This window comes from Dermacentor silvarum, chromosome 10 (genome assembly GCF_013339745.2).
Source record: "Dermacentor silvarum isolate Dsil-2018 chromosome 10, BIME_Dsil_1.4, whole genome shotgun sequence".
NCBI lineage: Eukaryota > Metazoa > Arthropoda > Arachnida > Ixodida > Ixodidae > Dermacentor > Dermacentor silvarum.
In genome coordinates this window covers 143,928,277-143,955,891 of record NC_051163.1, presented here as the reverse complement: position 1 = coordinate 143,955,891, position 27,615 = coordinate 143,928,277, and the positions used below count along the sequence as shown (strand labels likewise).

The 27,615-nt window shown below is 46.6% G+C and overlaps 1 protein-coding gene across 1 annotated transcript in view; it reads right to left on the bottom strand.

The window, feature by feature from the left end:
• Nucleotides 1-27,615, bottom strand: part of LOC119431026 (calcium-dependent secretion activator-like) — a 629,635-nt gene that overhangs the window by 559,963 nt on the left and 42,057 nt on the right. The window contains exons 2-5 of the mRNA XM_049657435.1: nucleotides 24,064-24,338; nucleotides 23,865-24,006; nucleotides 18,573-18,653; nucleotides 18,336-18,505 (exon numbers count right to left, since the gene is read on the bottom strand). Of these exons, the coding sequence (XP_049513392.1) occupies nucleotides 18,336-18,505; nucleotides 18,573-18,653; nucleotides 23,865-24,006; nucleotides 24,064-24,338 (668 nt within the window). The remainder of the gene's footprint in view (nucleotides 1-18,335; nucleotides 18,506-18,572; nucleotides 18,654-23,864; nucleotides 24,007-24,063; nucleotides 24,339-27,615) is intronic.

Sequence of the window (27,615 nt, the reverse complement as noted above, 5' to 3'; positions counted from 1 at the left end):
GCTATTGGCCTGTAGCTGCTGGCTAGAGACTAGGCTGAATTGGCAGTTGTAATCTTCATTTCGTGAACATTTTTGATCAAGGGGCTTTCGCTCTGCGTGTTCTTTGAACCTGAGAAATGTTTGTGTGTAATGGGAGATGCACTGGAGACATGTTCAAAGTGTTCGCCCAGACAACCTGCCTGGTCGTCCAGGCTCTAACCTTGAGTACTGACTAAGGGTAATGGGTGTACCCCCCTCCCGGCCTTTTAATTTATTTACTCGATTCCACAATTTCGTCTCATCTATGTAAGAATTTATACTGGAGATGTACTTCTCCCAACTCTCTCTTTTAGCACGTCGACGTGTTCTTCTACCCTGGGACTTTATTTGTTTGAAACTAATCAAGTTTTCGGCAGTTCGAGAGTCGCAAAGTCGTCCCCAAGCTTTGATTTTTCCATGCTTTTTTACCTTCTTCATTTCACCACGGGATGCGAAGTTTATTCACAAGTCCATTGGTTTGACAGATGCATTTCGTGGCACCGTCAATTATAAAGCCTGTTATATACGCCACAGCGTCTCTCATATTAAAGGAGGCAATATCATCCGTGCTTAAATATGCAAGTTCTCGGAAACGCTCCCAGTGAGCCGAGTCAACCTTCCATCGGGGAATGTGTGGTGAGCTTATATCTTGTTTTGTTAAGTTTAACATGATTGGGAAGTGGTCGCTCCCAAAGGGGTTCTTGAGAACGGACCACTCCAGTTACGGGATTAGTGTACTTGACGCAATACTTAAATCTACGGAGGAGTATGTTGTCAAGTAGTAGTGACGCTGAAGTAAACAGTCGTAAAGCTGTGTATGACAAAACTGGTTGTTTATTGGGCGAACCTGTGCCCACAAAAGCAAGCTACACTCAAAGCACAACGATAGCGGCGAACACAGTCGGCGATCGTCGAAAATCTCATCAGCGGCGAAACGCGTCGGCTTTTATACCTAAGTCATCGAAGGTTCCAGATTAATCCCTGATGCCCGCGGGTCTTCCAGAAAGTTCTAGACAATTCGCGTCGGTCATACAATCAGATAACATAAGCGTCGGTGAAAACAGGCAACGGAAAGAAGCATCGATAACGTTCTAGAAACTTCCAATACAGGCACGTCCTGCGCCGAGCGATAACGTTTAACATTTGTTAGCCGGTGGAAAGCGGCCACCGGTGAAAGATAAACATGTATACGTGTATACATGTATTATGCGCCATGCTGTAGTACGTGGGCTCTAAACATGCTCCCGAGGAAAAGAAAAAGTTATCAATTAGGCGACCTCTCGCATCACGAGTCTCCCCACAATGTGTTATGTGCGTTTAAATCTCCGTCAACTGTGTATGGAGCCGGAAGTTCATCTATGTAGCTTTGAAATTCAGTTTTACTAAGTTGATAACTGGGAGGGATGTATATAGAGCTGATAGTGACTAGCTTGTCAAACAGCACCCCTTGGACAGCAACTGCCTCTAGGGGCGTACGAAGTTTTATTTCCCGGCAGGCAACACCTCTGTCGACTATGATAGCCACACCACCGGATGACACGACAGTGTCCTCGTGGTCCTTGCGAAAAATAGCTTATTGTCTGAGGAAATTTGTTTGTGTATGTTTGAAGTGTGTATCTTGAACACACAGCACCCTGGGACTAAACTTGCGGAGGAGTTCTTTAACGTCGTCAAGATTTTGAAGGATACCTCTGAGGTTCCAATGAACTATTTCATATAAAAAAGAGTTTTGTGCTGTGTGTTTAAGAAAAGAAAGTTAACTTACAGAACCCTTTACAGGCCCTGTAATGCGGGGTTTCTCTTTTTTGGAGCAGTCGAGAGATTCTCTTTGGCGCTGGCTGCGCCGTCTGGCTGGAAGATGTGTCCATCGGTTCTTGTGGAAATCTGGACACCCACTCTTGAGAGCGGTTTGTTTGTGGTGAAGGCCTCGTCTCGAGGGACGAGACCCTGGAGGCCACCAGCCCGGGGGTCGATGGCCCCTTCCGAGATGGCGGAGCAGCGCCAGCTGCAGCCGCCGAGGGGGCGGATGACTTCACGTGTGGACCGGACAGTCGCCGGACTCTACGGACTCTACGTGTGGACCGGACAGTCGTCGGAGGCCGTTGTGGCGCTGCCCCCTGACGCGCCACATTGGCAAAGCTGGTTTTTGGCAGGTAGGACACCTGCCTTCGTGCCTCTTTAAACAAAATGTTTTGTTTAACTTTAATTGTGACAATTTCCTTTTCTTTTTTCCAGGATGGGCAGGACCGCGAGTATGCGGCGTGTTCCCCATCACAGTTTACACAGTGGAGAGAGTTTTCACAAGATTCAGAAGTGTGTTCGTGTGCACTGCATTTCGCACAAGTTTGGCGGGTTCGGCAGCTCTGCGAACTGTGGCCAAATCGCTGGCATTTGAAACATCTGAGGGGATTTGGCACATATGGCCTAACACGAAGCTTCAGGTACCCGGCCTCGATGGACTCGGGCAGAACACTCGAGTTGAAAGTAAGTATCAGGTGCTTGGTCTGGATTTCTGTTCTTTGTAAAGGGCAAAGCCCTTTATTTCAACTTTTATCATGCAAGTTTTCTCATTCCCCATCTTTGTTTGAGATCATTCTGCCGATGCAGCTACGGCATGTGTCTTGCATTTGACTTATCTTAATGCCTCGAGTGCTTGCACAGCAGAGTGGCATCTTTCTCGATTGCAAGCTTTCTCATTCCCATATTCAATTCCTAGTGTCGTTCATGATTGCCCTCCTTGCTCGATAGCCTGAGCTTTGGCGCAAGGTACAATGAAGTGATTGATTGCAAAGTCTGGTCCCACTTGGTTATGGTTGCCGTGTTATGCTCGGCACTCCTTTATTGGGCGTCGGTGACTAAAACTACGGTTTGGTGCCAAATAGACGCAAATCTATTTGCAGCAATCGCACATTAGGAAAGCCGACAAACCAGCTCGCAAACAAAAGCGAGAGCACAAGATGACAACAACGGCCGCCATCTATGCAACACGGCAGCCTCTTTTTGCAGCAAGACCAGCTTTAGATTTACACAGCAGGTGCGGAACTGTCATGCCTCGGCATTTGCGCGGACGAGGGAAACGGCTGCGGGGGGCAAGGAAGCATCGTGCGAACTTGCCCTGAGCCTCCATATTTCAGACAGGTGGCAAATCACGCCAAACCTGATAGTGGGCCTCTTCGATTATTCGTCTCTGACAGTCCCGGACTGTCCGAAAGACTGCATACGCAACGCTCATTGGCTGAAAGCACTGCCTCGGGCAGTCCGGGACTGTCAGGAACGAATAATCGAAGAGGCCCAGTGAAACGTCCATTGCCTGCTCTTTATCGTTGGCGCCGGCTACGTGCAGAGCAGTGGTCAGGTCAAGCGATCCTTTCGTGCGTCACACAGATTGGCCTTAGGAAATAGCCCACCTGCTGTAAAGTTGGGATAGCGCTTCTGTCTGTTGTAGAAAAACTGGAAAGCAAAACTTTCTATGTGAGATTGCTGCAAAACACAGGTCAGCTATTAAACTGAGAACCTCAAACAGAACGGCACTAATTCACGAGATTCAGATTTAAAAAATGCCCTTGATTCTATTCAACAGAAATTATATCAACAAAAAAATATTTTCCAGAGCACCATTGTGTGCTCTTTAAGTAAACTTTCTCTTTCTTCATATACTACAGCTGAACTGTAATCAGTGCTGGTATACTAATTTCGTGTTCCCTTTAATAAGTGTAATTGAATGACTTCTCATGTGTTTTCTCCGCTTTTATATTTTGATCACTGACCAGCTTTTGTGTATTTTGTATGTGTACTCCCCCCTTATGTAATACCCCAAGCAGGGGCCTTTAAGGGAACAATAAATGATGAATGATGATGACTGTACTGTATATCTTGATTTCTATGTACCTAAATTACTGATAGCCTGCTACATTATTCTTATGCAATGCTAGAGACTCCGCGAACATGCGCATTCATTTGCCCAAAATATGTAAGCACTAAGTGCTGTGAAAAAAAGTCGCAGTTTCACCCAAAAGGTGAAGCAACACTTGCGATAGCAAATTAGTGGCCGTATTAGTTTTATAGGGTGTATAAGCTTGTAAACATAGGCATACGAACCATGGTGTCACACGCATACAAACAACCAAACACATCTCACTTGCTGGGGTGGGACTGCCCAAAGTCATTTCGGAGCAATTTTTGGAGTAAGTAAACTTGTGTTTTGGAGCAGTCTGGAGCAGACAAAATTGCATGATTAAATTTCATTTTGAAGCAGTTCGGAGCACAATAATATTTTTATAAATACATTTTTCTTCAATGTCTCGACAGTGTGGGCGAAGTGCCTGGAAATGCGCTTCACCAACAGACCGTACAGAGAAGTCAGATTTATGAACTACAGTGGTTTATTGAAAGCCATTTCTACATAACAAAAATAGTTTTGCCTTGCCGCAAGCCAATTAGAATGCGGGCCGGTAGAAGCACGCTATAGCTATAGCGTAGTACATCGGTTCTCAATGTGGGTTCCGCGGAACCTACGGGTTCCGCAGGCCCCTGCTCGGGGTTCCGCGAGCCACCGATAAATTTTTCCTGGTCCCGCTCTCGACAAGTGTCTAAAACGGCGAACACGAGGTGCGCTTGATCCAAAGAACCTCCATTACCCATGACCGAGTGTCAAAAAGCAGATCACAGTGCGTAACAGCAACGCGCGAACTGCGCAATAAATACGCAAGCAGCGTGTAGCCGCCCAACCCATAGAGAAAGAAAAAAAAGTTGAGAGGACACTCCGCGAAATCTGGCCTCAGGAAGTACGTCACGACCATGTAACAAACTAGTTCTCTCACCAAACGCCAGAGGACGCAAGTGCGAAAAACAAAAAGTTATCATCAATTAAACAGAATGTTTTTTACAAAATAATAATTATGCGCCTATGTTTGACATGTTATTTATACATAAAAACAATTTATTCAACGCACCTTACGTGGTTATTTTTGTTCAGCCGCACTGCCATAAGCAGCATCTACGATTTCGCGCCAAGAGTACTCGCCATACCAGCATGCGACAAGCCCAGGCATGACCATAGGCATGACAGCGAGAAGGTTTCGTCAACGTCGGCTGCTTCGGTGTTTTCGTGTGTGAGACAGCAGGTGAGGTACGTTTTCAAGCGAAGCTTGTTGAATTACATGTTGTTGGGCTAGTTGGGTCATTGAATCAGAAAAAGGTTACAACTGCGCGAATAAGACGCCATGTAAGAAACAAACACGCCCACACGCGTTGCGCTTCCTGTGGGTGGGCGTTTCTGTGTTTCTTACGTGGTGTCTTATTCGCGCAGTTGTAATCTTTTTCTGGAGCTTGTGAGGACGGCGAGGTTTGCTAAAAAAACAGTTTGCGGCTGTATGCGGCGGCAAGACGTGAACATTGTGCAACGTATGCAGAATCGCGTTCGGCTCGATGGAACGGAACGCCTCCATCCCATCGTGGAACGCGTACAAGAACGCGTACAAGATTTCGCCCTAGTATAGCAAACTGGGGCACGGCGTCAAGCCGAGGCGACGCGTGCTGTGCGCTGAGCTCGGTGCGAAACATTAGGGAGTTTTCGAATAGCGTACGAAAAGCTTGCGGCGTAGTGGCGAACGCGTCGTACGCTCGCGGGCTCCCCTTAAGTGAAGCCCGCAACGCTACGCCCGCAAGCTTTGCTTTCGCTATTCGAAAACTCGAAAACTCCCTGTTGAGGAGCGGTCGCTGGGCCTCGCATGCTTCACGACGCGTTTCCCGAAGCCTCGGACCACGAATAAATCCTGGTGTGCATTTACTGACATTTTCAGACCGTGCTGATGCCATGCCGTCCGGCGGTCCAAGCTACGGCAGCTACTGCTGTGTTTCGTGGTGCTTGAACAATGGCAGAACCCACAAGAAGCCAGGGACGAGTTTCTTCCGCATACCACGGGACGGCAGGTGCGCTAAAGCTTTTGTATGGTTTGCATGTCTTCAAGGTTACTTTTCGTGCTTGCTCAGTGAGGCTAACAATAACAAAATCACTGTTCGAGCACTTCGCCTTCAGCTGATAGTTCATTGCCGATGCAGGATGACAGCATGGATGCAGTATGCCGGACGAGATGATCTCCTGAGTAAGCCGGCCAGCTTATTGTACGCAACGTACAGGGTTTGCAGCGACCATTTTACTGCTGAAAGTTTCATGGACCCTGGGCACACAAGGCTTACAAGAATGGCTGTTCCCAGTGTGCAACCAATTGCACCATGTAAGTGATTGACAGAAACTCAATTATCTGCGATAGCAGCCACTTCTTTTGAATCAGTGGTGACAGTTAACCTGGAAGATATTTGTAGCCGATGGAGAAACCTCGCTGTAGAAGTAACACTTCGAAAGTCTTAAATTTTGTGAATTGTGGGCTATTACCTTCCTAACAGCTTTACATTCCTGTCATTCTTTTATGCTATTGACCTGTGCAACTTGTTTTGAAATACATTGAAGGGCTATTTAATGTTAACTTGAAGCCTTCATGCACATGTACACATATACCTCGTATCAAAGAAAGCTGGCACTGTCGATAATTCCACAAACCACAAATTGCTTGTTTCTCTGTTGATGCATTCTCTTTTCTTCCACCTACCAATTCATGCGTTTGAAAGGGCGGTTTAAATTTCCCTGTGCTACAAGCTTTGTAACTTGTACCAACTACACATATATGCAGGTTCTCTGAGCATCGCTTCAAGTAGTGACTGGGACATGACTGCAGAAGCCGCACTGCAAGGTGTGGATGTGCTTCAGTTTTTGTTATTTTAAGCCTCTTACTGACAAATTGTTGTTGTTTCATTTCTTTAGGGTCTGCGGCAGAGGCTTCGAAAAGCGGCTCCCACACATTGAAGTGCCCCGAGGAGCAGGGTGTGTACAGTGTCGACTTGTCTTTTTTTTCGAACTGAGTTGACTGTTGACCAAACCTCTACAGGTGGCAGCTCCCATGTAGCTGGTGAAGGAGTTCCTGCTGACTGCGTCTTGCTGGAGGAAACCTTGGGCAGTCGCTCAGTTGTCACAAAGGGAACATGTGTGACTGGTGAGTTTACTGTTTGCTTCAACACTTATGTTCACTTCAACAGACTATTGATATAGAGACTTCCGCAGGCTGCTCGCAAGATTGTTCCGACAGCAGTGTCCGAGGTACTGAACAAGCTTCACAAGACTCTCCAGAAGATGTGTCCTCCAAGAGCTCCACGCCTGAGTGCCCTACAGCAAATGGTGATTATGCTGTTATTGCAGCTGTTTTCAATGTGCAATTTTATGTTTAGGACATTCTGAGCAAACTAGCACCAATAAAATGTCATGGTGGGCTCTCAGTGATTTTCATTATTAGGGTGCCATTGTTAATGTTTTTTTTTTTTTTCAATTTGTGGAATCGAAAACTTTGCACCACAGAAAGTTGGGCACCTTGGGTAAAAAAGAAGCGAAGAAAGCGCTCGTACGGGATTAGTTGCTGTTCACTTTTAAATCAATTTTTGTTTATTGCAGTGCTTTCCTGTGTGCCAGCTGCAAGGTCTCCATCAAAGAAATACAAGCAAACCATTCGACGTCTGCAAGCCAAAGTAGCAGCACAGCGGGAAAACTATCAAAAGACTGCTGAGGCAGCCTCACCGAGCACCGTCATCGACTTCAAAGGCCCTCGGCATTATCCGACCGCACGTCACCGAGGAGGTTTTTAAACTTCTTTCTGCACATGTTCGCTTGAGGCCCAAAGGCAAGGGCAAGCGGTTTCCCGTGTGGTTCAAGAAATTTGCTCTTCACTTAAACTTCCGTGGTCCGCGAGCATACCGATTTCTGGCTCCATATTTTTCTTTGCCCTCCCGGCGTTCATTAAGGAGGTGGCTAGCCAATGTAAAGATGACTCCAGGCACAATTCCAGGAATCATTTCTTCCATTGCAACAAATACTCAAGCTTGGAATGAACGGGACCGAGTGTGTGCTTTAGTTTTCGATGAAATAGCACTCAAAAAGAATTTGTGTTATGATGCTAAACGGGACATTGTCCAGGGTTTTACAGATGATGGCACTGATCGCACTTCAACCATTGCTGATCGAGCAATGGTAGTTCTTCTTGTTGGTGTTTCGAAAAAGTGGGTTCAACCGGTTGCTTTTACTATAGGGCACACATCAACACCATCATCTGTTATGCATAACCTGCTGGTGTCACTCATTGTGGAGCTTAGGAGCATTAACATTGCAGTGAAAGCAGTCATTTGTGACCAGGGCAGTTCAAATGTAAGTCTCGCTAACCAACTAAGAGTGACTGTAGCAAAGCCTTTTTTTGAAGTTAATGGTGAGCGGGTATATTTCATCTTTGATGTTCCACATTTAATTAAAACAACGCGCAATAATGTGCAAGCACACAAGTTATATATTGGGGATGACATCGTTGACTGGTCCCACATTGTAAGCCTTTACCAATCCTCACATGAGTTGCGGTTGCGATTGGCTCCAAAGTTGACTGAAAGGCACATTCATCAGAAACCTTTTTCTAATATGAAGGTCAGCAGAGCAACGCAGGTCCTCAGTGCATCAGTTTCGATTGCTATCACGGCATTGGTGTATGCGAAAGTGCTGCCTGCCTCGGCCATCACTACAGCACAATTTTGTGATCGTATGGACAGGATTTTCGATGCCTTGAACAGCTCGAGTAAAAAGAAAACTTCGCAAAAGCTCCGGCATGCAATCGTGAAAGAGGATTCAGAGCTGATTGACTTCCTTCGAGGCCAGCCTCCCTGGATTGCATCATGGACGTTTGATGGCAGACGTCAACCACAAACCGTCGTTGGTTGGCAAATCACAATTCAGGCTGTTTGTCAACTGTGGGACGACCTCTCCAAAAATTACAATTTTGAATACCTGCTAACACGCAGACTTCAACAGGATCCTCTGGAGAACATATTTGGCCACATAAGGCAAAAGCAAGGTTGCAACACCAACCCCAATGTAGCACAATTTATTTGTGGCCTGAAGCACATCTGCATAAGAAAACTCTTCAAACTGTCAGAATACGGAAATGTCGAGGATGATGAATGTGACCTCCTTCAGGAGCTCTCGCCATTCTCCCTCGCTAGTGCGTCTCTTGTGGATAATGAGGAGTGTGCACAGCCACAGCCTGACGACTTTCCCGCTCTAGACGATCTCTCTGAACTTGCGACCAACATTCACTCCCATATTATTGATGACTCCGCTACATATTATATAGCTGGTTTTCTCATCAAATACTTTCTTCGGAATGCACATGATACTTGCAGTTGCCCACAGATATTGATAGACGACAGCGAGACACTAAAGGGGACCCATCAGTATTTCACAATGCTCAAAGCATACCACGTCCCCAGCAAACTTTTCGGAAATCTAACTGTGCCATCGGAAGCAGCTTTTGAATACGTACAACAACTTGAATGTCCCTTTCTTGCCATTATTGAGGCCACTGCACATCACCTGAAAGCGTCTGATGTTTTGTATCACCATCTCTCAAGTGTTGGCGATTTTCATTTCTGCTCTGCTGGGTGTTGCGAGAAGTTTCTGAAAATGTTTTGCCGGGTTCGTTTATGTTGGCATGTGCGTTTTGTGAACCGAAACTTAGATAGGGTTAGGTTCCAGTCTTCAATTTCAGGTATACAGCTTGACAAGTTCAAAGCTTAGCAATTAGCGGCTGCTTTACACAAAAGCATTCAAGTTGAACCAAATCCTGCAATAGCTTTGTTATAGTCATTACTTCGTTACATCAGACCTCATTATGGCCCTCTATCAAGTTCAACGGGACTAACCACTCCTTCGTTATGTCCATTCTTTTGTTTACCCACTATGAAGAGTATGACCTTAAAAAGAAATTATGCTTGGTAGCCTCTCTGTATTTTTGTAGCATATGCGGGCGAACTCTGCACGTTAGTGTGGGTCGTCGGTCACTATGTGCACTTTATCTCTCCAGCTCAAGTAATATAACGATAGCAAAAGCGCGTGTTGAAATATATTCAAGCGGGTAAGGAACACAGTATGAAGTGGGCATGGTTCACATTTTCATGCCTTTCGTATACAGTAGAACCCCGCTGTTACGTTTTTCACGGGACCGTAAAAAAAAAACGTAAGAGCCGGGAAACGCAAGAGCCAGGAAACAGGAAAAATTGAGAAATGGGAGTAGTGTTGAACTGCACACAATATTATTTTAATTCTTACGTGCGACAAAAACTAGTTTCGCCCGACAGCCGAAGTATCGATTGCGGTGAGCTATACAATGTAAGAATAGTAGTTTTATCGTCTGTATAAACTTGTAAACATTCGGTTATTAACTAATTAACAAACATAGTGTCAGCGCCCACAGGCAAACATGAACACGTCACACTCGATGAGCCGGGACACGCGCAGTTAAGCGCCGCTGCAGAAGCGAGCGAAGTGACCTTCGTGCTGTTGTCTATCGCTTCAACCCTAACTGAGCGCCGAGAACACGCAGCACGCACAAAGCCACGAGCCGCCGACGCACCTACACTGCGGAGAATCTACCCCCACGCAGATCGCTTTCAAGATAGGGCCCGCGGGACCGCGCGCGCGCCGCCGCGCAGTATGATGCCAGAGCACAACGCTGCCCGCTACCCCCCCCCCCCCCCCCCCCTCGCTCCCTCGCTGGTGCCTCGAGCGAAACGGAAGGAGGCGCGCTTCCTCTCTGCTTTTCTTTCGCGCGCGAGACGCGGTCGTCGGCTCCCCTCGCACGCTTTCACTCGCACATACAGCATACGGCGCGCGGCGACGTATGCTGTATGTGCGAGTGAAAGCGCGCGGCGACATATGCTGTATGTGCGAGTGAAAGCGTGCGAGGGGAGCCGACGACTGCGTCTCGCGCGCGAAAGAAAGCATACGGCGCGCTGCGACGGCGTTATCGCCCTTGGACTTTATACGGAACATCTATGAGCCAAAACCAATTTTAGGGCCGCAACGCGTCATAGACATCATCTTTAGATAGCAAAAGCGGATATCAAAGGCCATACTTTTGCTGGCGGAAACCGAAAATACGTAATAAATGTCGCCCCCAGCACTTTGGGCGGCCAATGCCATCGTCAAACAACCAAGCCAAGCGACATGAAAAGTCAAAATGGCCGCTCGGGCCGGCGCGGTGTGGCAGTTCGCAACGTATGATGCGGGAACGGTCCCACAGTTGCGACGTAACAGCGGGGTTACCAATGCATTGGGTTCTATGGGAGCTGTGCCGGGACCGGCCGAAAACGACGTAACAGCCGGGAAAACGCAGCACCCGGGAACGTAACAGCGGGGTTCTACTGTATTAGCTTCTCGTCAACCTCCTCACCACGCCCATCAAAACTTTTCATAAGATTGTCCAAAACTGCAGCTGTTGATGGGGTTGCGGACGCTGCCCCTTTATTATCATAGCTTGTGAGTCATAGCGCACTGTGTACAGCCTTTGTGAAAAATAATGACAGTGTTAACGCACTGTGTACAGCCTTTGTGAAAAATAATGACAGTGATAAGGCACTATATACAGCCTTTGTAAAAAAATGATGACAGTGACAATGCACTGTACAGCCTTTGTGAAAAACAATGACCGTGATAATGCACTATGTACAGCCTTTGTGAAAAACAATGACAGTGATAAGGCACTATGTACAGCCTTTGTAAAAAAATGAGTGAGAACGCACTGTGTACAGCCTTTGTGAAAAACAATGACAGTGATAATGCACTATGTACAGCCTTTGTGAAAAACAATGAGAGTGGTAACGCAATATGTACAGCCTTTGTAAAAAATGATGACAGTGATAACACACTGTGTACAGCCTTTGTGAAAAACAATGACAGTGATAATGCACTGTGTGCAGCCTTTTTGAAAAATAATGAGCGAAAGTGGTTTTCTTCGGCTGTTAGCCCTCTGATACCGCTTTGTAGCACCAATTAAGGTCCACAATTTTGGATAAGTGATGACTACCATCTATTTCAACTTGGAAGCGTCACAGCAACGCCCAGACGCAAGTAACTTGGGCTCTAAGTTTTTGATGAGAGCGACACATAAGAAGAGGCAACAGGTCTGCAAGTGTTGTAGCATAAAGTCTGTCTTTCACATTGTGGGCAAGCTGCCCTACCTTTCCGAGGACGAACAGGCAACGTTGAAGCATCAAGTTCGCTTTTTTTTCTCATTTTGGGCAAGTTGCTCTTAAGAACAGCCAACACACTGTATTTTTGCTTTTCTGATATATTGTGTCGTGTGGTTTCTGTACGCTTTTTCTTTTCTGTGCATTACTTCTGTTAACCCGAGTCGTGACTCGGGACTTTATTGCTGTGTATACGTCACTTCTTCCTTCTTTATCAACTTTGTGCGCTGAGTTTTTGCCATAGATCCATACAGATCCTTACCCACTTGCCCAGTGCGTCATTCTTCACCAGCTTGTCGGCTACTGCCAACTCTAGCGATGTGTGCGTTGTCTGTGTTCTCACTCTATTTGTTAGAATTTATTTGCAAGTCTAGATGCATTTGTTGTCTACTTTGCATTTCTGTGCGATGTTCTTCTCATTTTGTGCTTTTTATATGCTCAGCCTCTACCTTGCCTTGGAATAAAAACATTGCGGGTACTCTGTCTCTTTGATTGATATATAGATTGACCGCTTGTTCTAAAAGAAAAGCGCGATGAATAAAGCCGTAGTGAATTATGATTACCTGCATATCTTTCTATTATAACTTAGTCGAAATAAAGATTACGTCATGACCTCAATTCGCACGCACAGTTTTGAGCTAAAACAAATAGGGAATCGCTAAATCAAAACGACAAACAAATGCATTGCTATTTGGGCGGAGAAAAGTGGTCTGAAATCATTAACTTTCGCCATAGCCAAACGTCGGTTGCGCACAGTAATCCAAAATTCGCGTCAGTGAAACCGAAACGGGAAGCGCAGGCCAGTTGCTCTCACCAACCACCAGGTGCGCTAGAGTCGATTGGGCCGCCGGGGTCTATGGGAGTGTCCACTCTTTAGTTTTTTTTTCTTTCTCTATGCCCAACCTCTGAGAACGGGCAGCGCGCCTAAGCTTTCGCACTTGAATCTCGGAGGCCGTAACTTACCACCATGCGCCTTTCTCCTATTTGTAGATAGGGTAGGTGCTGATAGCGTGCGCACTGACGTATACGCTGGAGGAAAAATTAAAAAAAAAAAAAGCGGAGCACCGAAAATGCGCGCCGCAGAAGAGCAAGAACGGCGTAGCGTCCAACTGAAACGAAGCGACGCAGTCCGCATCGCCGTGGTCCTCAGCGGCAATCGTACGCGGCACGTGACTGACAGCAACGCCGAAGCGCTTCGTGCCTAATTGTGCGTCTCTGATCGCGTCGATAACCACCGCAGTTTCGTCCGCAGCGGTTGCGGCAAATAGTAGTTTCGTTTTCACTCGATGCACGCGTCGGCTGCGTGCCTACACAACTGCGTAGTCGCCTCCCATGGCAGCGTCGATAGCGACCGCAGTTTCGTCCGCACTTCTTGCCGCGAAAGGTAGTTTCGTTTTGACTTGGAGCGTCTGTCAGCCTGTCACATGTAAGAGGCCGCCTGTGGCGCGAAAAAGAAGAGGAGCACGCGATGCCCGGTGTTCCGAACGGCGCGAGCGCGCGAGGCGCACGAACCGAGGCATAGTCGAGGGATGAACGGCGCTGTCCGTTGAGTTTCAACGTGGCACCGGGTCAGGAAGGTCGCATCTCCAGCTATGTTCTGGCGACGGGAGACTTGGGGGTCTGGTTGAGTCCGCGACGCTGGCCGTCCAAGGTGTGGCCGTCGACCTCGGCAAGTTCGGGCGAGGCTCCTGGACGGGCTGCAGCTTCTCACGGCCGGACCAGGCACCCCAGAGAGGGTCCCCCTTCTGCAGCAGACCGGCACGTTCGAATCTCCTCCTTCTGAAGAAGTTGCGACGCATCCCGACGCTAGGCCTAGGCAGGTGGGCCTAAGCTACGACGAACGCCATCGCCGACGAGCTCATCACTAACGAAGTACCGACGAGCTCACCACCGACAAAAGAGAACGCGAGTCGTCGGCATCTACGGCAGCATCGACACCCGAAGGAATACGACTTGGACCCGACGTAAGGAACTTCAAGTCAGCAGTTCGTAAGAGCCCATGATTTTGTTTGCGACGCAGTTAGGCCGAATGCAGGGTGGCTAGACTCTGACGAATCCGCGCTAAGACTGACCGAGAGACTAAGGCGGATCCGAAACTGAGATAGTTTTGTTTAAGTAGTTTCTAGTTAATCTGAGTTTGTTGTTTGAGTTCCAGTGAAGACTTTTGTTGAATCAATTTTAGTTTCGCGTGCCTTTAGTTTGAGTTACGGTTTTAGTGTTGTGTGCCGCGTGCTTCTACCGTTCTTGTAAATATTAAATCCTCGTTTGCTGTGCCGCCAGTCGTCTTTCCTCCATCGAGAGTAGCGCATGCACACAACTCTCCACACTCCCAAGTAAAGGTGATACAGCCGCCTGCCTTCTGAACCGTAAAGTGGCCGTCCATGATCGCATCGATAGCGGCCGCGGTTTCGTCGACAGCGGTTGCGGCAAGCAGTAGTTTCGCTTTTACTCAGTGCAAAGCTGTCGAAGATAAAAATCACCGGCTACATCGCGATGGACGGACAATTTGTTGGCGAGCAGCTGAGTGGCGAAAAAATAATCGGGATGTGCGCCCATTGGTGCAAAGCGTCTCAGATGAAAACGCGCGCCGCGAAGGATGTCGCGAGGCCTTCGCCGCTGCTAGCGCTAATCAGTCACGAGATGAAAATTTCAGCTTCCGCACTGGTCTTGTGCTAAATAGAAACAAGATTTGCCGATTCATTGAGTAAATAAAAGCGTATTGACGTAGTGCAGCATTTGTTTGTTTTCTTGATACCCTCGATAATTCGGTTAAATCGGGGGGGGGTTCCTTGGCACTTTATGGAGCTTAGCAGGGTTCCTTGGGATGAACGTACCTGAGAACCCCTGGCGTAGTAGAATGTGGAAGAGTGCGCCGAGTGGCGGCACGGTGCATGCTTTCCTGTAAAGCCGCTGGCACTACGATCAAACTATATTATTCCCACGCCGATGCTCATGATGAATGTTCTCAAATTATGCTGTCCAATCATTTTTGGTCCTGGTGTTAACAGCGCAACACCTTAGACGAGAACATGAGACGAGAAGACGACTTTTTGGGTCACCATGCATATATGTCACCGCAGACCCAGAGAGTCGCAATCAAACCTGGGCTGTTTTTCTGCCTACATGGGCGAGGCCTGAGCCATTTCGACCTATCACAAAGGGCTAAAGGCGGATTTGGAATAAAAGAAGTCACAGTTTCGCGCGAAAGGAGAAGCATTGACTGCGATAGCATATTAGTCAACAGCAATGCGAAGAAGAATAGTAGCTTTATCGGCCGTATAAACTTGTAGTAAACATTCGCTTACTAACTAAACTAACAAGCACAGTGTCATGCGCGCACAAGCAAACATCAACACATTTCACTCGATGACCGCGCATCGATTGCAATAGCAAATTACTAAACAGCAAAGCGAAGTAAGGACAGTAGCTTTACTGGCCATGTAAACTAGTAAACAATCACTTACTAACTAAATTAACAAGCATGGTGTCATGCGCGCATAAGCAAACATCAACATATTTCACTCGACCGCGGAAACTCGCTGTCAAAATGCTGGAGTGAGGAAGCACGGCAGCAGTAGCAAGTGAACTGATCTTTGTGCTGCCTCTCGCTTCAACGCGAACTAAGTGGCGAGAACACAGCACACACGAACTCGGTGCAATGTGTCTCCGTAGCAGATCACTTTCAATATATACGCAGCAGTCACCAGAGTAGAACCCTTTCCCCGGCACGATGGAAGACTGCGCGCTTCCTCCCCGCTTTCCTCCCTTGAACTCAAGCGATTGAGCCACCATTGTCGGCTCAACCTTGCACGGTTTCACTCACACAGACAGCCTTGGACTTTACACGAAACATCACAGCGATGGCAGAAATGTGCCTGGAGTGTCCATGCAATTTCTATCGCAATAAAACACAATGGAATAGTTTCACATTATACTGGCCCTGGGAATAGAGATGCCCACCCACTGAACCCGCCTCCCTAGTATCTAGTTCGGTACCAGTGCCCTCAGCCTATTTTTCGTTGCCTAGCGCCTCAGCTATGGAGTGCCACGCTGCTCGGCCAACTCAACCGTATTCTTGTACACTCTAAATAAGCCGTCCTGGCCATTCTGACAGCAGCGACAACAGATGGGAGAGGCCATGTGCCTGCTGGCCACTTGCCAGAAGAGTCCAGTGTTATAAGCATGAAAATTACAATGAACTGTGTGGTAGGCGCCGTGGTGCGGTGTGCCAAATGTGAATGGCTGCACTCTTTTCGGAGAACGAATCTGCTCGTTGTTCGCAGCCACTGCCGGAGCACACAATCCGAAGCCGTTCTAGTGAAGCGTAGAGCAATTTCGATAATTTTTTTTTTTGTCTGGCGCAGTTTGGTGCAGGGATTGGCGTTTGTATCAAAATGGTGCAATTGGTGCTGGAGTCCCACCCCTGCACTCGATGACTGCAGAAACTCGCTGTAAAAACGCCGGAGTGAGGAAGCGCAGCAGTGAGCGAATTAATTGACCTTTATGCTGCGTCTCGCATCAACGCGAACTAAGCCATGAAAATACAGCGCACGGCGGACCGACATGGATAGCTTTCAAGATACAGCAACGCCAGTGGCCACGCGCGGGTCGCTGTAAAGCTATCTGTGTCGGGGACACAGTCCGCCATGCACTACATTGTCCCGGCCGCCCAGAGTAGAACACGGCCTACGTTGTGGGGAGCATGTGTGCCTCCTGTTTCACATGCAAGCCTGCAAGCGACTGCGCAGCAGCGGTCGTGGCAGCTGAGTGGCCCAGTGCAACAGACGGTGCCGAAGGTTTTGTTCTCCAACAGCAACGTACGTTCTTCACTTTTTTGTGTAAAAACACATTGTGATGATCCATGTTTACTTTGGTTTCAGTTCCTGAAAGCCTCCTCCAACAACAGGCGCCTAGTACTGCAACCAGAGAGGATAGCAATAATTATTAATTGATTTGATTTATTGATTCCTCGTACAACTGAGAGGAGACTAAAGGCATACAAATGCCTGACAAAGGTCGCTGCTCCCTATACAGTTTGTATAGGAGTCAGGGTCGTAATTCTTGAAATTTGGCACGAAACAGGCTTGTCAGCGGCTCTCGTTCTCGAAGCTGCAAGCCATTTCGTGTGCCGTCTGGGCTACACAGATGACTATGCACAGATGGCTTCTAACTATAATCTCTCACCCCCTTTTTCCTCAAGGCACTCAAGCACTCAAGGCTGCGCAACGGTCGCTCTGCTGGCGGCATTAGGGAAAAAGAAAAACATAAGAACTTGTAGCAGCTCACAACCACCCGCTGAAAGTCGGAGAGAGATCACCAAGTTTTTCTGATCTGGCTGGGTCAGCGGCGGGCGTCAAATTCTGTGACGCCGAGGGTCGAGCGTTCAGTGCCGGGCGAAGTTCATGGCTTTGACAGCAATTTTTTGATTCATGTAGCCCAGCCTTAACACCACTGTATTGAGGCGAAGCTGACTTTAGAAAACTGGGTGAAAATGAATGCAATTTCACTTGGTGATTCACCACCTGTTAGACAGAAGCAATTTCCAATTTATCTGCATATACAACATATATAGTGAGGTTCAACTTTACTCGGTCAAATTGGCTTCACCTTTGAGAGGATTGCACTCTCTGAGACAATGTGTTCTACCGCAGCTTCATCAGTCCTTTCGGACGTTGGCATAGAGCTTATATTTGCATAACAGGGAGAAGAGCTTGGCAATCAATGGTGCACCATAACATAGTGGGTGAATTTGTAAACTGGTGCTGTTTCTCTATTATTATACCATTAATCTGACTACCATGAATTCTATCTTGGTCCCTGCTGGCACCGATATGTTGGCAAACACTTTGGTTAGTTTGATCTTGAAACAGATAATCCAAACTTACCAGCATGCATGCATGCATGCGATCACAATATAATGGTGACCCCAGTGGCTGCAATCTTGATGGTGCTAGTGGACAGTGCATAGGTCAAACATTACCTTCCTCTGAAAAGTGAAAATTTTCAGCCTGCAGATTTTCCAAGGAATAACAGCACCTCACAATGAATGATCACCATTAATTAATCGATTCAACCACGTGGTGTATCAAATATGTTTGAAGGACAAGAATATCTGTGCCCGCAGTAGGTTTCTGTCATTTAAGTACAGCAAGCGTGAGATAGTGTCAAAGCAATGCTCAAGAAATGTGAGCCTGACAAGGTCACACCTGTGGTTGTAGCGCTTCAGCTTCTGGAGGCCGTACTTGCTCTCGGCGCTTCCTTTTGAGACAGGCAGGCTCTCCAGGTTGAGCATGAGTTGGTTGATGGACGACCGCAGCTCCTCGACATGCAGGCTCTCCATTTCCTTGAGCACAAACTTGGGCATCAGCTTGCGGTTCTGCACTCACAAATGCACCAAGCTTTGTTAGCTGCACTGCACCACACTGCTCTGCAGCACAGCATACCTTCTCCATCTCGTTGACTTTCTGCACACGACCGTCTAGTTCCCTCCGGATGGCCGCTGCCTGCTCATCTGCCGAGTCCAACTGCAATGTTTGTTGTGCAACACATGCAGTCGGGATAGTTTAAACCTCCCATGTCACACAGGAAGAAGAGGAAACACCGGTTATAATGCGGCAGCACGCTTTATGTCAAGTGGGACTTCTCTAAGCTAGGCTAAGAACTCTGCTTCAGCCACCTGTCCACACCGTTTCAGCTGGTGTGTGGAAAGCTAATACAGTCGGCATTTCCGAGATGGATGGGGTCGCAAAAATGTCAAACGAATTAGGCAGGCTGAGAAAAAAGACATTTTGGCAGTAAAACGCATCACAAGAAATCTTTTAGAGAATTTTACTCTATATTGTAGTTTACTGAAATACAGTCATGGCCACAGGTTCCCATTCACCCATCGCATTCTGAAGTGCAGATGTCGCTCGTGCGACCTTGACTCTTCAAATGCTGTCAGTTTAGGCTGTTCTGCCAATTCACTTCGGAGCTTTGTGTGTGCACCCAAGCTTTCATCATATCTACCAGTACACACACATACAAGCTTGGTAGGCATTTGCGATAGTTGCCAGCAGCCTGTGCGCATGATCTTTCGCCCAATACCTACAAGCAGTACTAGGTGAACTAGTACCTGGTCTACTAGGTAATCCACCTTGGCAACATGTTCAGGGCAAAAGAGAACACACGCCCAGAAAAGATGCCTCCACTTTTTCACACAAGCACTCACTACCAACTGTGTATTCGCCATATTGAAAACTGACGTCCACATGATCCCACCCACTATGCTCAATAAGTCATCAATGCCACCAACCACTGCGTCTTATCTTATAGCACACTGATTACAATCTAAGATACAGACACTATGGAAGGGCTATGAAAGGCTCCCTGACACACTGGTTGTTATGCTCACAAGAAACTATGCTAAAGCCAATTGTGCCGTTCTTTTCAAGTTTTTGCTGAGAACAACCGCTTAACCAAATCGTGGTTCACATCCACATAAATACCATGCACAACAAGACGTGCAAATTTGCCTTCCTTTTTGAGCATTCTCCCTTAAAGGGGCCCTGAACCACTTTTTATCACTGTGCCCCTGAACCACTTTTTAATACTGTGCCCCAAAAGTACTTCAATGTGTTCAGCAGAAGCGGAGCTATTGGCAATCATTTTTGGTGCCTCCACTCCTTTTTCAATAGCCTTGCAATGTGAAGGCTATGGAGGAGCAGGGCATGCCCACAATGCTCCGCGCAGTTCAAATTTGATTTTGGATGTTAACGTAGACACCACTACTTCCGATTTTGGCACCTACAACACACCAAACTTAAGCCAGACGTGGTTCTCCTCAGCAAGCTGAAATGTGCTCAGCCAGCGGACTCATCGCGGCACCCCCACGGCGGCCGTGGTATCAACGCTACGTAGCAGACCGCAGCTACCTGCAACTGTAGTGCATATGCACAGCGTTTGCTTTGTGCACGACAGGGCTTGAGGGCGTGCTCATATGCTTTAGTCTGGCCGTGCTACGTGATGTGCACCGGCTTTGTCCTGCACCAGCTGGATCGACAGATAGTAGCCACATCCAACTTGCACATTTTGAAGTGCTGTCACTAGCTCAATACGAAGCTAAGTCTGCCAAGGTGTCTAACCAGGAGCACCCACGAGTGAGCATGCACTGAAGGAGGGCGTGTGGTCTGACCTTAAGTTTCGCATGGTTCGAGGCTAGTCGAGTGTTCAAAACTAGTCGAAATTAGCAAGACCCGACGGCTACGACACTGATAAGCAGGGTGGCCAAAGTTTATTTCCTATGCAGGCGGCTGTAGCCGAGCGTGAGCAGACGATAGTCAGCTTCTTCTGGAAGTACGTAAATGTTATAGAAATTCGAAAGCAGATTTTCGCTTACTTCAGCCATTTTATTAAACTTCGTAATAAATACGCACAGTAACAGCCAGAAGAAGCGCAGTGATCCAAACACCCTTCTTGATGGATGTCAGCCATTGGCCAATAGCAGCCGCGTATGAGAATCTGCTATATTACAAAATAAAGTGTCCAGAAAAGAGTGAGGAGCAGGCTACTGTTCCCTTCCATGATGTGGTGCTCGCCTTGCGATCACATCCGGGTCAACACATTAGAGGGACCAAGGTTAGGTCCACTATAACAATGCGTGAGTCGGCAAGCGAAAGAACAAGGAACCGTTCAGGCCGATGGCAGGTGCAGAAGAACTTTATTCTTCTATTTTTGTAACCTCGCAGCACACAGCATGAAGAACAAGGCACCTGAGCGCGCCATAAATAAAAAGGCGGCCGATGAAAATGACGATGGCCGCTAGAGTATTCTTTTGAAGTACGTCACCAATTTCCATTCAATGCCAAGCTCTTTATTCAGTGAAAAGGATGAAAAGGAAAAGTGAAAAGGCCCAACGTTTTGCTTCTCTGATCGACAAAGAACACTGGACGCGACAGCGACACCTATGGTTGATCAACTCTCCTGCTGGCAACAAGAGTCACTCCCGGACGGAAAAATACATAAGCAGCCACCTCGCCACACCACTCTGGGATATGGCGCCGACATGGCTATCAGAAATGAATGCCTACTTTTCATGCAGGTTAGTTACTCCTACCGTTTTGTGAATGGCAAGCCAAAATTTATATCCTTCAAAGAAAGACGTGTTCTTGCGGCCGCCCCGAGGCTAAAGGAAACAGGATTTGGTATTAGTAGATCTGGTATTTGGTATTAGCGGAAGGGGTATTGTATGTAATACCCCGAGAGGGGCCTTTAAAGGTTATTACATGATGATGATGATAGTGAAGATTACTCAAAGAAGCTTCGTTTTGAGCACAAGAAGTTGTTTCAGTTCGCTAAATCACGTGGCAGTGACTTCAAACTTATCTTCAATAAGCTCAAAATAGGAAAAAGAACTACAAGTATAATGCTGGTAACGGTCGGTTGGTCGGTCGGTCCAGACGAGGCTAAACGTAACGGGGAGGAAGTATTAGTAAATCGCGCAGGTAGGGATGATGATATATCTCCTATTTAGCTTTATTACGACTGCTCTCTCATAATTAGGGTAGAATTGATCAATGTTGCCCACTATGTCCTTATGGATTAGAAATCCTAGCTTGTATTCTCTCATCTGGAAGACCTCTGTAGCAGAAAATGTGGCTGATAGTCAGCACCGTATAAGTCTCACCGGTTCTTCTAACGTCACTGAGGTCAATAATATCCCAGGCAATGCCTGATAATTCCTCAAAGAGCCCTGCTAAAATAGAGAGGGTTCGCATGTTAAACATTGCCAGGTTCAGTTTCCAGTGGCGGCCTGTCTGGATCCAGACATTCTTAGTATCCTCTGCTGCATCGCAGGTCTTACTGCCACCTTGGTCTGGTGCCCCACAGCCACTGCCATGGGTTCATTGCAAGAGCCATGAGGGAGCTAGTGTCCAAATACTGCACCAGGGAGGCCTGTTCTGGTGAGGTTGTTGACCCAATCATAGGAGTTACAAAAAATGAAATTCTGGGGTGCCAGAACCACGATATGATTATGAGGCATGCAGTAGTCGGCGTTCTTGCATTTCGCCCTCATCAAAAAGCAACCGCCGTGGCCAGGATTTGATCCCTCGAGCTTAGTAGCGCAACATTAAAGCATGGTCGCTATCAAATAAACTTAAAATTAACCCCAGGAAAACGAAGGTAATAATTTTCAGATCTAGAAACAAGACATGCAACATTAAACAAGATATTATGTGTGCAGAGCATAAAATTGACATTGTTGACGAACACAAAATTCTTGGTGTAACATTTTCATCTCATCTAAGTTGGGATTCTCACATAAATAATTTATGTAAGCAACTTTTTTTTTTTATGTAAGCAAACTACGGGAGTTTTATCGCAGTGCCGCGAAATTCTCCCAACACAAATAAAAGTTAAAATTTATCACGCGCTATTTCAATCACACATAAACTACTGCAGTTTGGTTTGGCTTACTACGACTCAGCGTAATATAAATAGAATACTGCTTTTACAGAAGAAAGCTGTCTGTCGCTTTGCCAACATTGGTTATTTATCTCAGACTTCCACATACTTTTGCACTCACAGATTAATTAAAATCCAAGATTTGTATGAGTTTGGCATCCTGTGTTCATTTTACATCTGCTCTTCTGCGTTGAAACACTTCGTTCAGACTACTGCATTTCTGGAGCATCAGAATCATGATATTAATACTCGAAACGTGGGAAAGTGGCTTATACCCAGTTTTCGCACCGACTATAAACACCAGTCTTTGAAACATAACCTTCCATCTATTCTAAATAAACATAATGTCAAACCCACAGTAAATATATTACGTGAAATATATCTAAATTACTAATTTATTTATTCATTCAATTATCTATTAAAACACGGTCTTCATTTGTTTTGTTCTTGTTACTTGCTATTGATATATAACTGATGTCATTTTGTCCTATTGCAGTTAGTTCTTGTATTAGTGGTGTTATTTCTTTCTTTTAGTAAATTAGAGTGTTGTATACGTGTTACTGTAGAATTGTGCTTCGTTAGTTTCTTGAAATAATGTTTGTTTTGCATTCTAACACAAATGCATTGTTGTTGTTTTCTTCGGTTCTACAAGTAAGAGTACAGGTTCTCAATGTATAATCATGTCTACTATCTGCATAAATAACTTGTTTATTTTTGTGTATGATGCTTTTAAACATCCGATATCTGTTTACCTGTCACTTGTTGAAATGTATGTATGGTCTCCTGGGCCCCGTCAAGCTGTATTCTTGCAGCTTTTAGCCCAGGAGTCCAGCCAGATTATTTTCTGGTAAATAAAGAGAATTGAACACCAAGGCCACCACGGCGGGTCAATCATAGAAGTACTTCCATCATTGTGTGCCTTTTAGGATATGCACCGGTGGGGTGGTATATTTTTTGTGCAGTGGTTATTCGTGAATTTAAAAACAATAAGAGAAGCTTTTTACAACTGTCTCATGAAATAATAAGCCTGCAGAAAAAATCAATTGCATTTTTAAAATCAGAAAAAGCAACTAAACAAGTTTTTCATTAAATTTGGTCTCTGCTTTGCAGGTGCTGGCTGGGGAAAAGAGCAGAGTGAGCACTGAGATAGGGCCAGTGATGAAATACTGTATAAGGGGGTGAAGTAAACAAGATGAGCGCCACAAGTGAGCACATTTCAGTAAAGAATGCTTTGCTCATTCACACACGTGTGGTCTCGCCGAGAAGACCAGGGTGGCAAATGAGAAGTGTACCTGCAGGGCGTTGTAGAGCAGCTGGTGCTCAAACTTCTTGATGTTGAGCACCCCTTGGAACATCTCGTACAACTGCTCCTTGGAGAGCAGCAGCTCGGAGGCCAGGCCGTGCGGCAGCAGAGTTCGACCCTGCTGTGTCCGGCTGCAGCAGGCAAGCTGTTAGGTGTCCACAAACAGACAAAGCGTGGCCAGCACTCACCTGCGGGTATCCTCGTCCCCGCGAAAGATGGCGTCAAACTTGGTCATCCAGGAGCCCAGGACTGTCTCCTTGGAGAGTCCGTCCATTTCGGGCAGGCTGCGCACACGCTTGTCAACATTCGCACGGAAGACCTCGCGGAAGTCGTGCGCTGAGCAGGCCCCACTGGCCACCATGCGCTGCACCCGTTCGCTCTTGAGGAACACTTCCACGTAGCTGTGCACTGCATTCTGGAACGCCTCGTCCGCCGCTATCTGCGTCTCCCCCTTCAGGAATGCCTGCAGACAATCGAGATTCGCACCAACACAGGTCATATCCGGAGCTCATGAGTCTATTACTTCCTGATCCAATTCTCTCTCAAAATTGAACCAGTGCCTAGCGGAGGGCCTAGAAAGAGAAAAGCAGACTGGACTGGTACACATGTGTGTATCTCGACACAGTGTATTCGATCTTGCTTTATGAGTGTGCTGCCCATCAGCGGCATAACCAGACATTTATTTCGGGAGGGGGGTTTCTCTCCCGACAATTACCGCTCCTCCCCCTCCTTCACCTATCTCTCTCTCTATATATATAGAGGTTGTAGACCATGCAAACACAAACTCCTAGCACTCCCTGGACAAGAAGGCTTTAACAACAAGGATGCACATCTTTGCGTTGCCAAAACAACACATTGCTACACTTCTGCCAACGGTTTTTCATTGCTAAAGCGTGCAGCCACTTCACATCAAATTCAATCTCATACTTATGCTATTTTTCAAAAATGATGATATTAAAAGAAATTAAAATTTCGTTAGCGAATTGATGCATTTATAAATGTATATGTTGATGACCTATAGCTGGTACATGACTTGGAAAAAGGAACAGCGCTAAAAACGAGGCCAACAAAAACAAGACAGCGTACTATCGTGTGTCTTTTTGTTTACATGTTGCAGCCCAGGTGACAGTGGAAATAATCGTTGTTTTCCAGCAAGATCTTCTAATGAGTGGTACCTCCATGGCTACATAAGAAAGAGGGCGGGCACTATTTTGCAAGTCGCCTATCACGCTTTCAGCATTATGGGCATGCTACATTACTCTAGATTTAAAAATACAGGATAAAACTTGGACAATGATGCAAGTCTCACTCACTGACCCGCTGTCCGACTTGTTTGGAAGTAACTTGCGATCGTGGTATTGTAGTCATCACATGACGCATATTGTTGTTTGATCACATTGAGACACATATCCGCAGCAGGGCGGCTTCCTGTTTAGAAGCTTTTGTGAAAATTACGGCATGGGCCAGTAATTCTGAAAACTGCCGAGACGTTTAGTTAGGATGGGCTCTCCACAGCAAGCAGCACGTGTTACGATGGAGTAGGTGAGCCTCAGCTAGATGACTGGCCACGGCCGTCTGGTGTTGAGCGATCCCCTATGTCCATAATTATCCCCCTATGTTCATAATTATCCGTCAACTTTGTTCTTGACACCTTTTAAGCACGTCTCCTCATATCCATCCCCCCCTTCCTTTCTTAAAATTCTTTTCCGTTAGTCACTGTCACACTCTTCAACATTCACCAGGTTGTTGAACGGCGCGGCGGCCCCTAATATTCCTATATTCCTGTTTCTGCGTGCTCTTCGTGCCATTCACCTAACTGCCCTCCCACCTGTTTGTTGTGGCCGTTTCGTAGCTTCCCTGGCCCAGCAACACCGTCCTTGATATATTTTTCCGTACACCAATCAACATTCTGTAGGTCTTTCCATCTTGTCCCGTTTTTTGCGCTGTTTTTCATAACAGCATGTACAAACTATTCATTCTTGAAACTGCAGCACACACAAAAGAAACGAGGACACAAAAAAAAGGTAACTCACAGGTGCTGACTCGCAACTCAGTTAATTTTGGAGGGAAGTTACACACACGTATATATATACAGGGTGTTTCAACGAACACTTTCAAAATTTATTTAAGGTTGCCTGTGGCAGATAGCCAAATTCTAGTTCATGAGCTGGTCTACTCGAAGAGGCAGACATTACTTGCACAAGAAATTGAAATGCATAATCGAATGATTAACAAAAATTCACTAATTAAGTTTTTAAGTAATTACCTGATGGCCCATATTGCAATTTACAAATTGTAGCCATGGAATTCGCAAGGCCGATCCACTTGAAATTAATTCTCACGTTGACACCAGTTTTGAGATATTAATTCCCGAACTTTGAGGAAAAATGCATTGACGTTCCAGTTAAGTTTATGCTTCAATGCAGAAAGCGACATTTTGTTAAGAAACTGGAACGCCAATGCATTTCTCCGCAAAGTCGCGACCGTCGCATTCCATCCCGGCTAATGCCGGGACGGAATGCGACGGGATCCACCCAGCGAGAACCGTAGGTAACGTGCAACTCCCAGAAGCGCTTGGTTTCAAAGTGGAACAGATCAGCCGTAGAGATCAGCAAGAGACGATTGGAGTACTGGTGGAAAAAAAGCAGGGAAAAGATGGATACGACCTGATCTCTTAAAATCATAGGCAGCGGCACAAGGTAAATTTTTTGAAAAAGAAAAATAATAATGAGAGGTATACAAAAATGCTAGATAAAGAGCATGTATAGTATACCTGATTAAATCAAGCAGGCTAGGTGACTATTTGTCGCCGGCCCGTTTCAAAGGGGATGCCAATAAATCATCATCATCATCAGCCATCGTCAAGCCACCAAGCCAAGCGACATGAAACGTCAAAATGGCCGCTCGGGCTGGCGTGGGGTGGCAGTTCGCAACGTATGATGCGGGAACGGCCCCACAGTTGCGACGCAACATTGGGGTTACCAATGCATTGAGTTCTAAGGGAGCTGTGCCGGGACCGGTCGAAAACAACGTAACAGCCGGGAAAACACAGCCCCCGGGAACGTAACAGCGAGGTTCTACTGTAACACTATACGACGCCATCGTGACGCTCGCTCTTCGTTTCCGATGCCTCGCGCTTTTGCGAACCGACACGCGTCCACGCATCCGGTACCTGGTGTGACATTCCGAGGATGAGTGCTTCGACGAAAACGGAAAACGGGTGCGCGTTACAATTGAGGGCGCGTTAGAATCGAGTAAATACGGTAAACGTTTATTTTTCAAATTTTCGTGCCGAACCTGCATATAACGAAATCCTCTTTATAACGAAGTTTTTCGGGAATTTGTCAATTTCATTATATCCAGGTTTCACTGTAGTGCGGTACCACTTATAGTGCAGATATTCACGACTCCGGCGACTTACGTTATAAGCGGTCTACACTGTATTTGCTCATGCGAGTTCATCGGCAGCACCCACATTGGATTCCTAACGTCTTCAACCATCACGGTGACGCAATTGGAAGGTGTGCAAGTAGACAACCTGTTCCAGCACTTGGCTCGCTCACTACATGCCTCGAGCCACGTCACCTGCAGAGACCACTCGGAGCATGCGGTTGTTCTCAGTGAGCGGACTCGTCGCAGCGGCATCTACACTACCCAGCAGCCACTGCACTACATGCCACGGCAGTGTGTGCACACTCATGTGCACCAGTCTGGCGATGCTACATGATGCGGACTAGCTT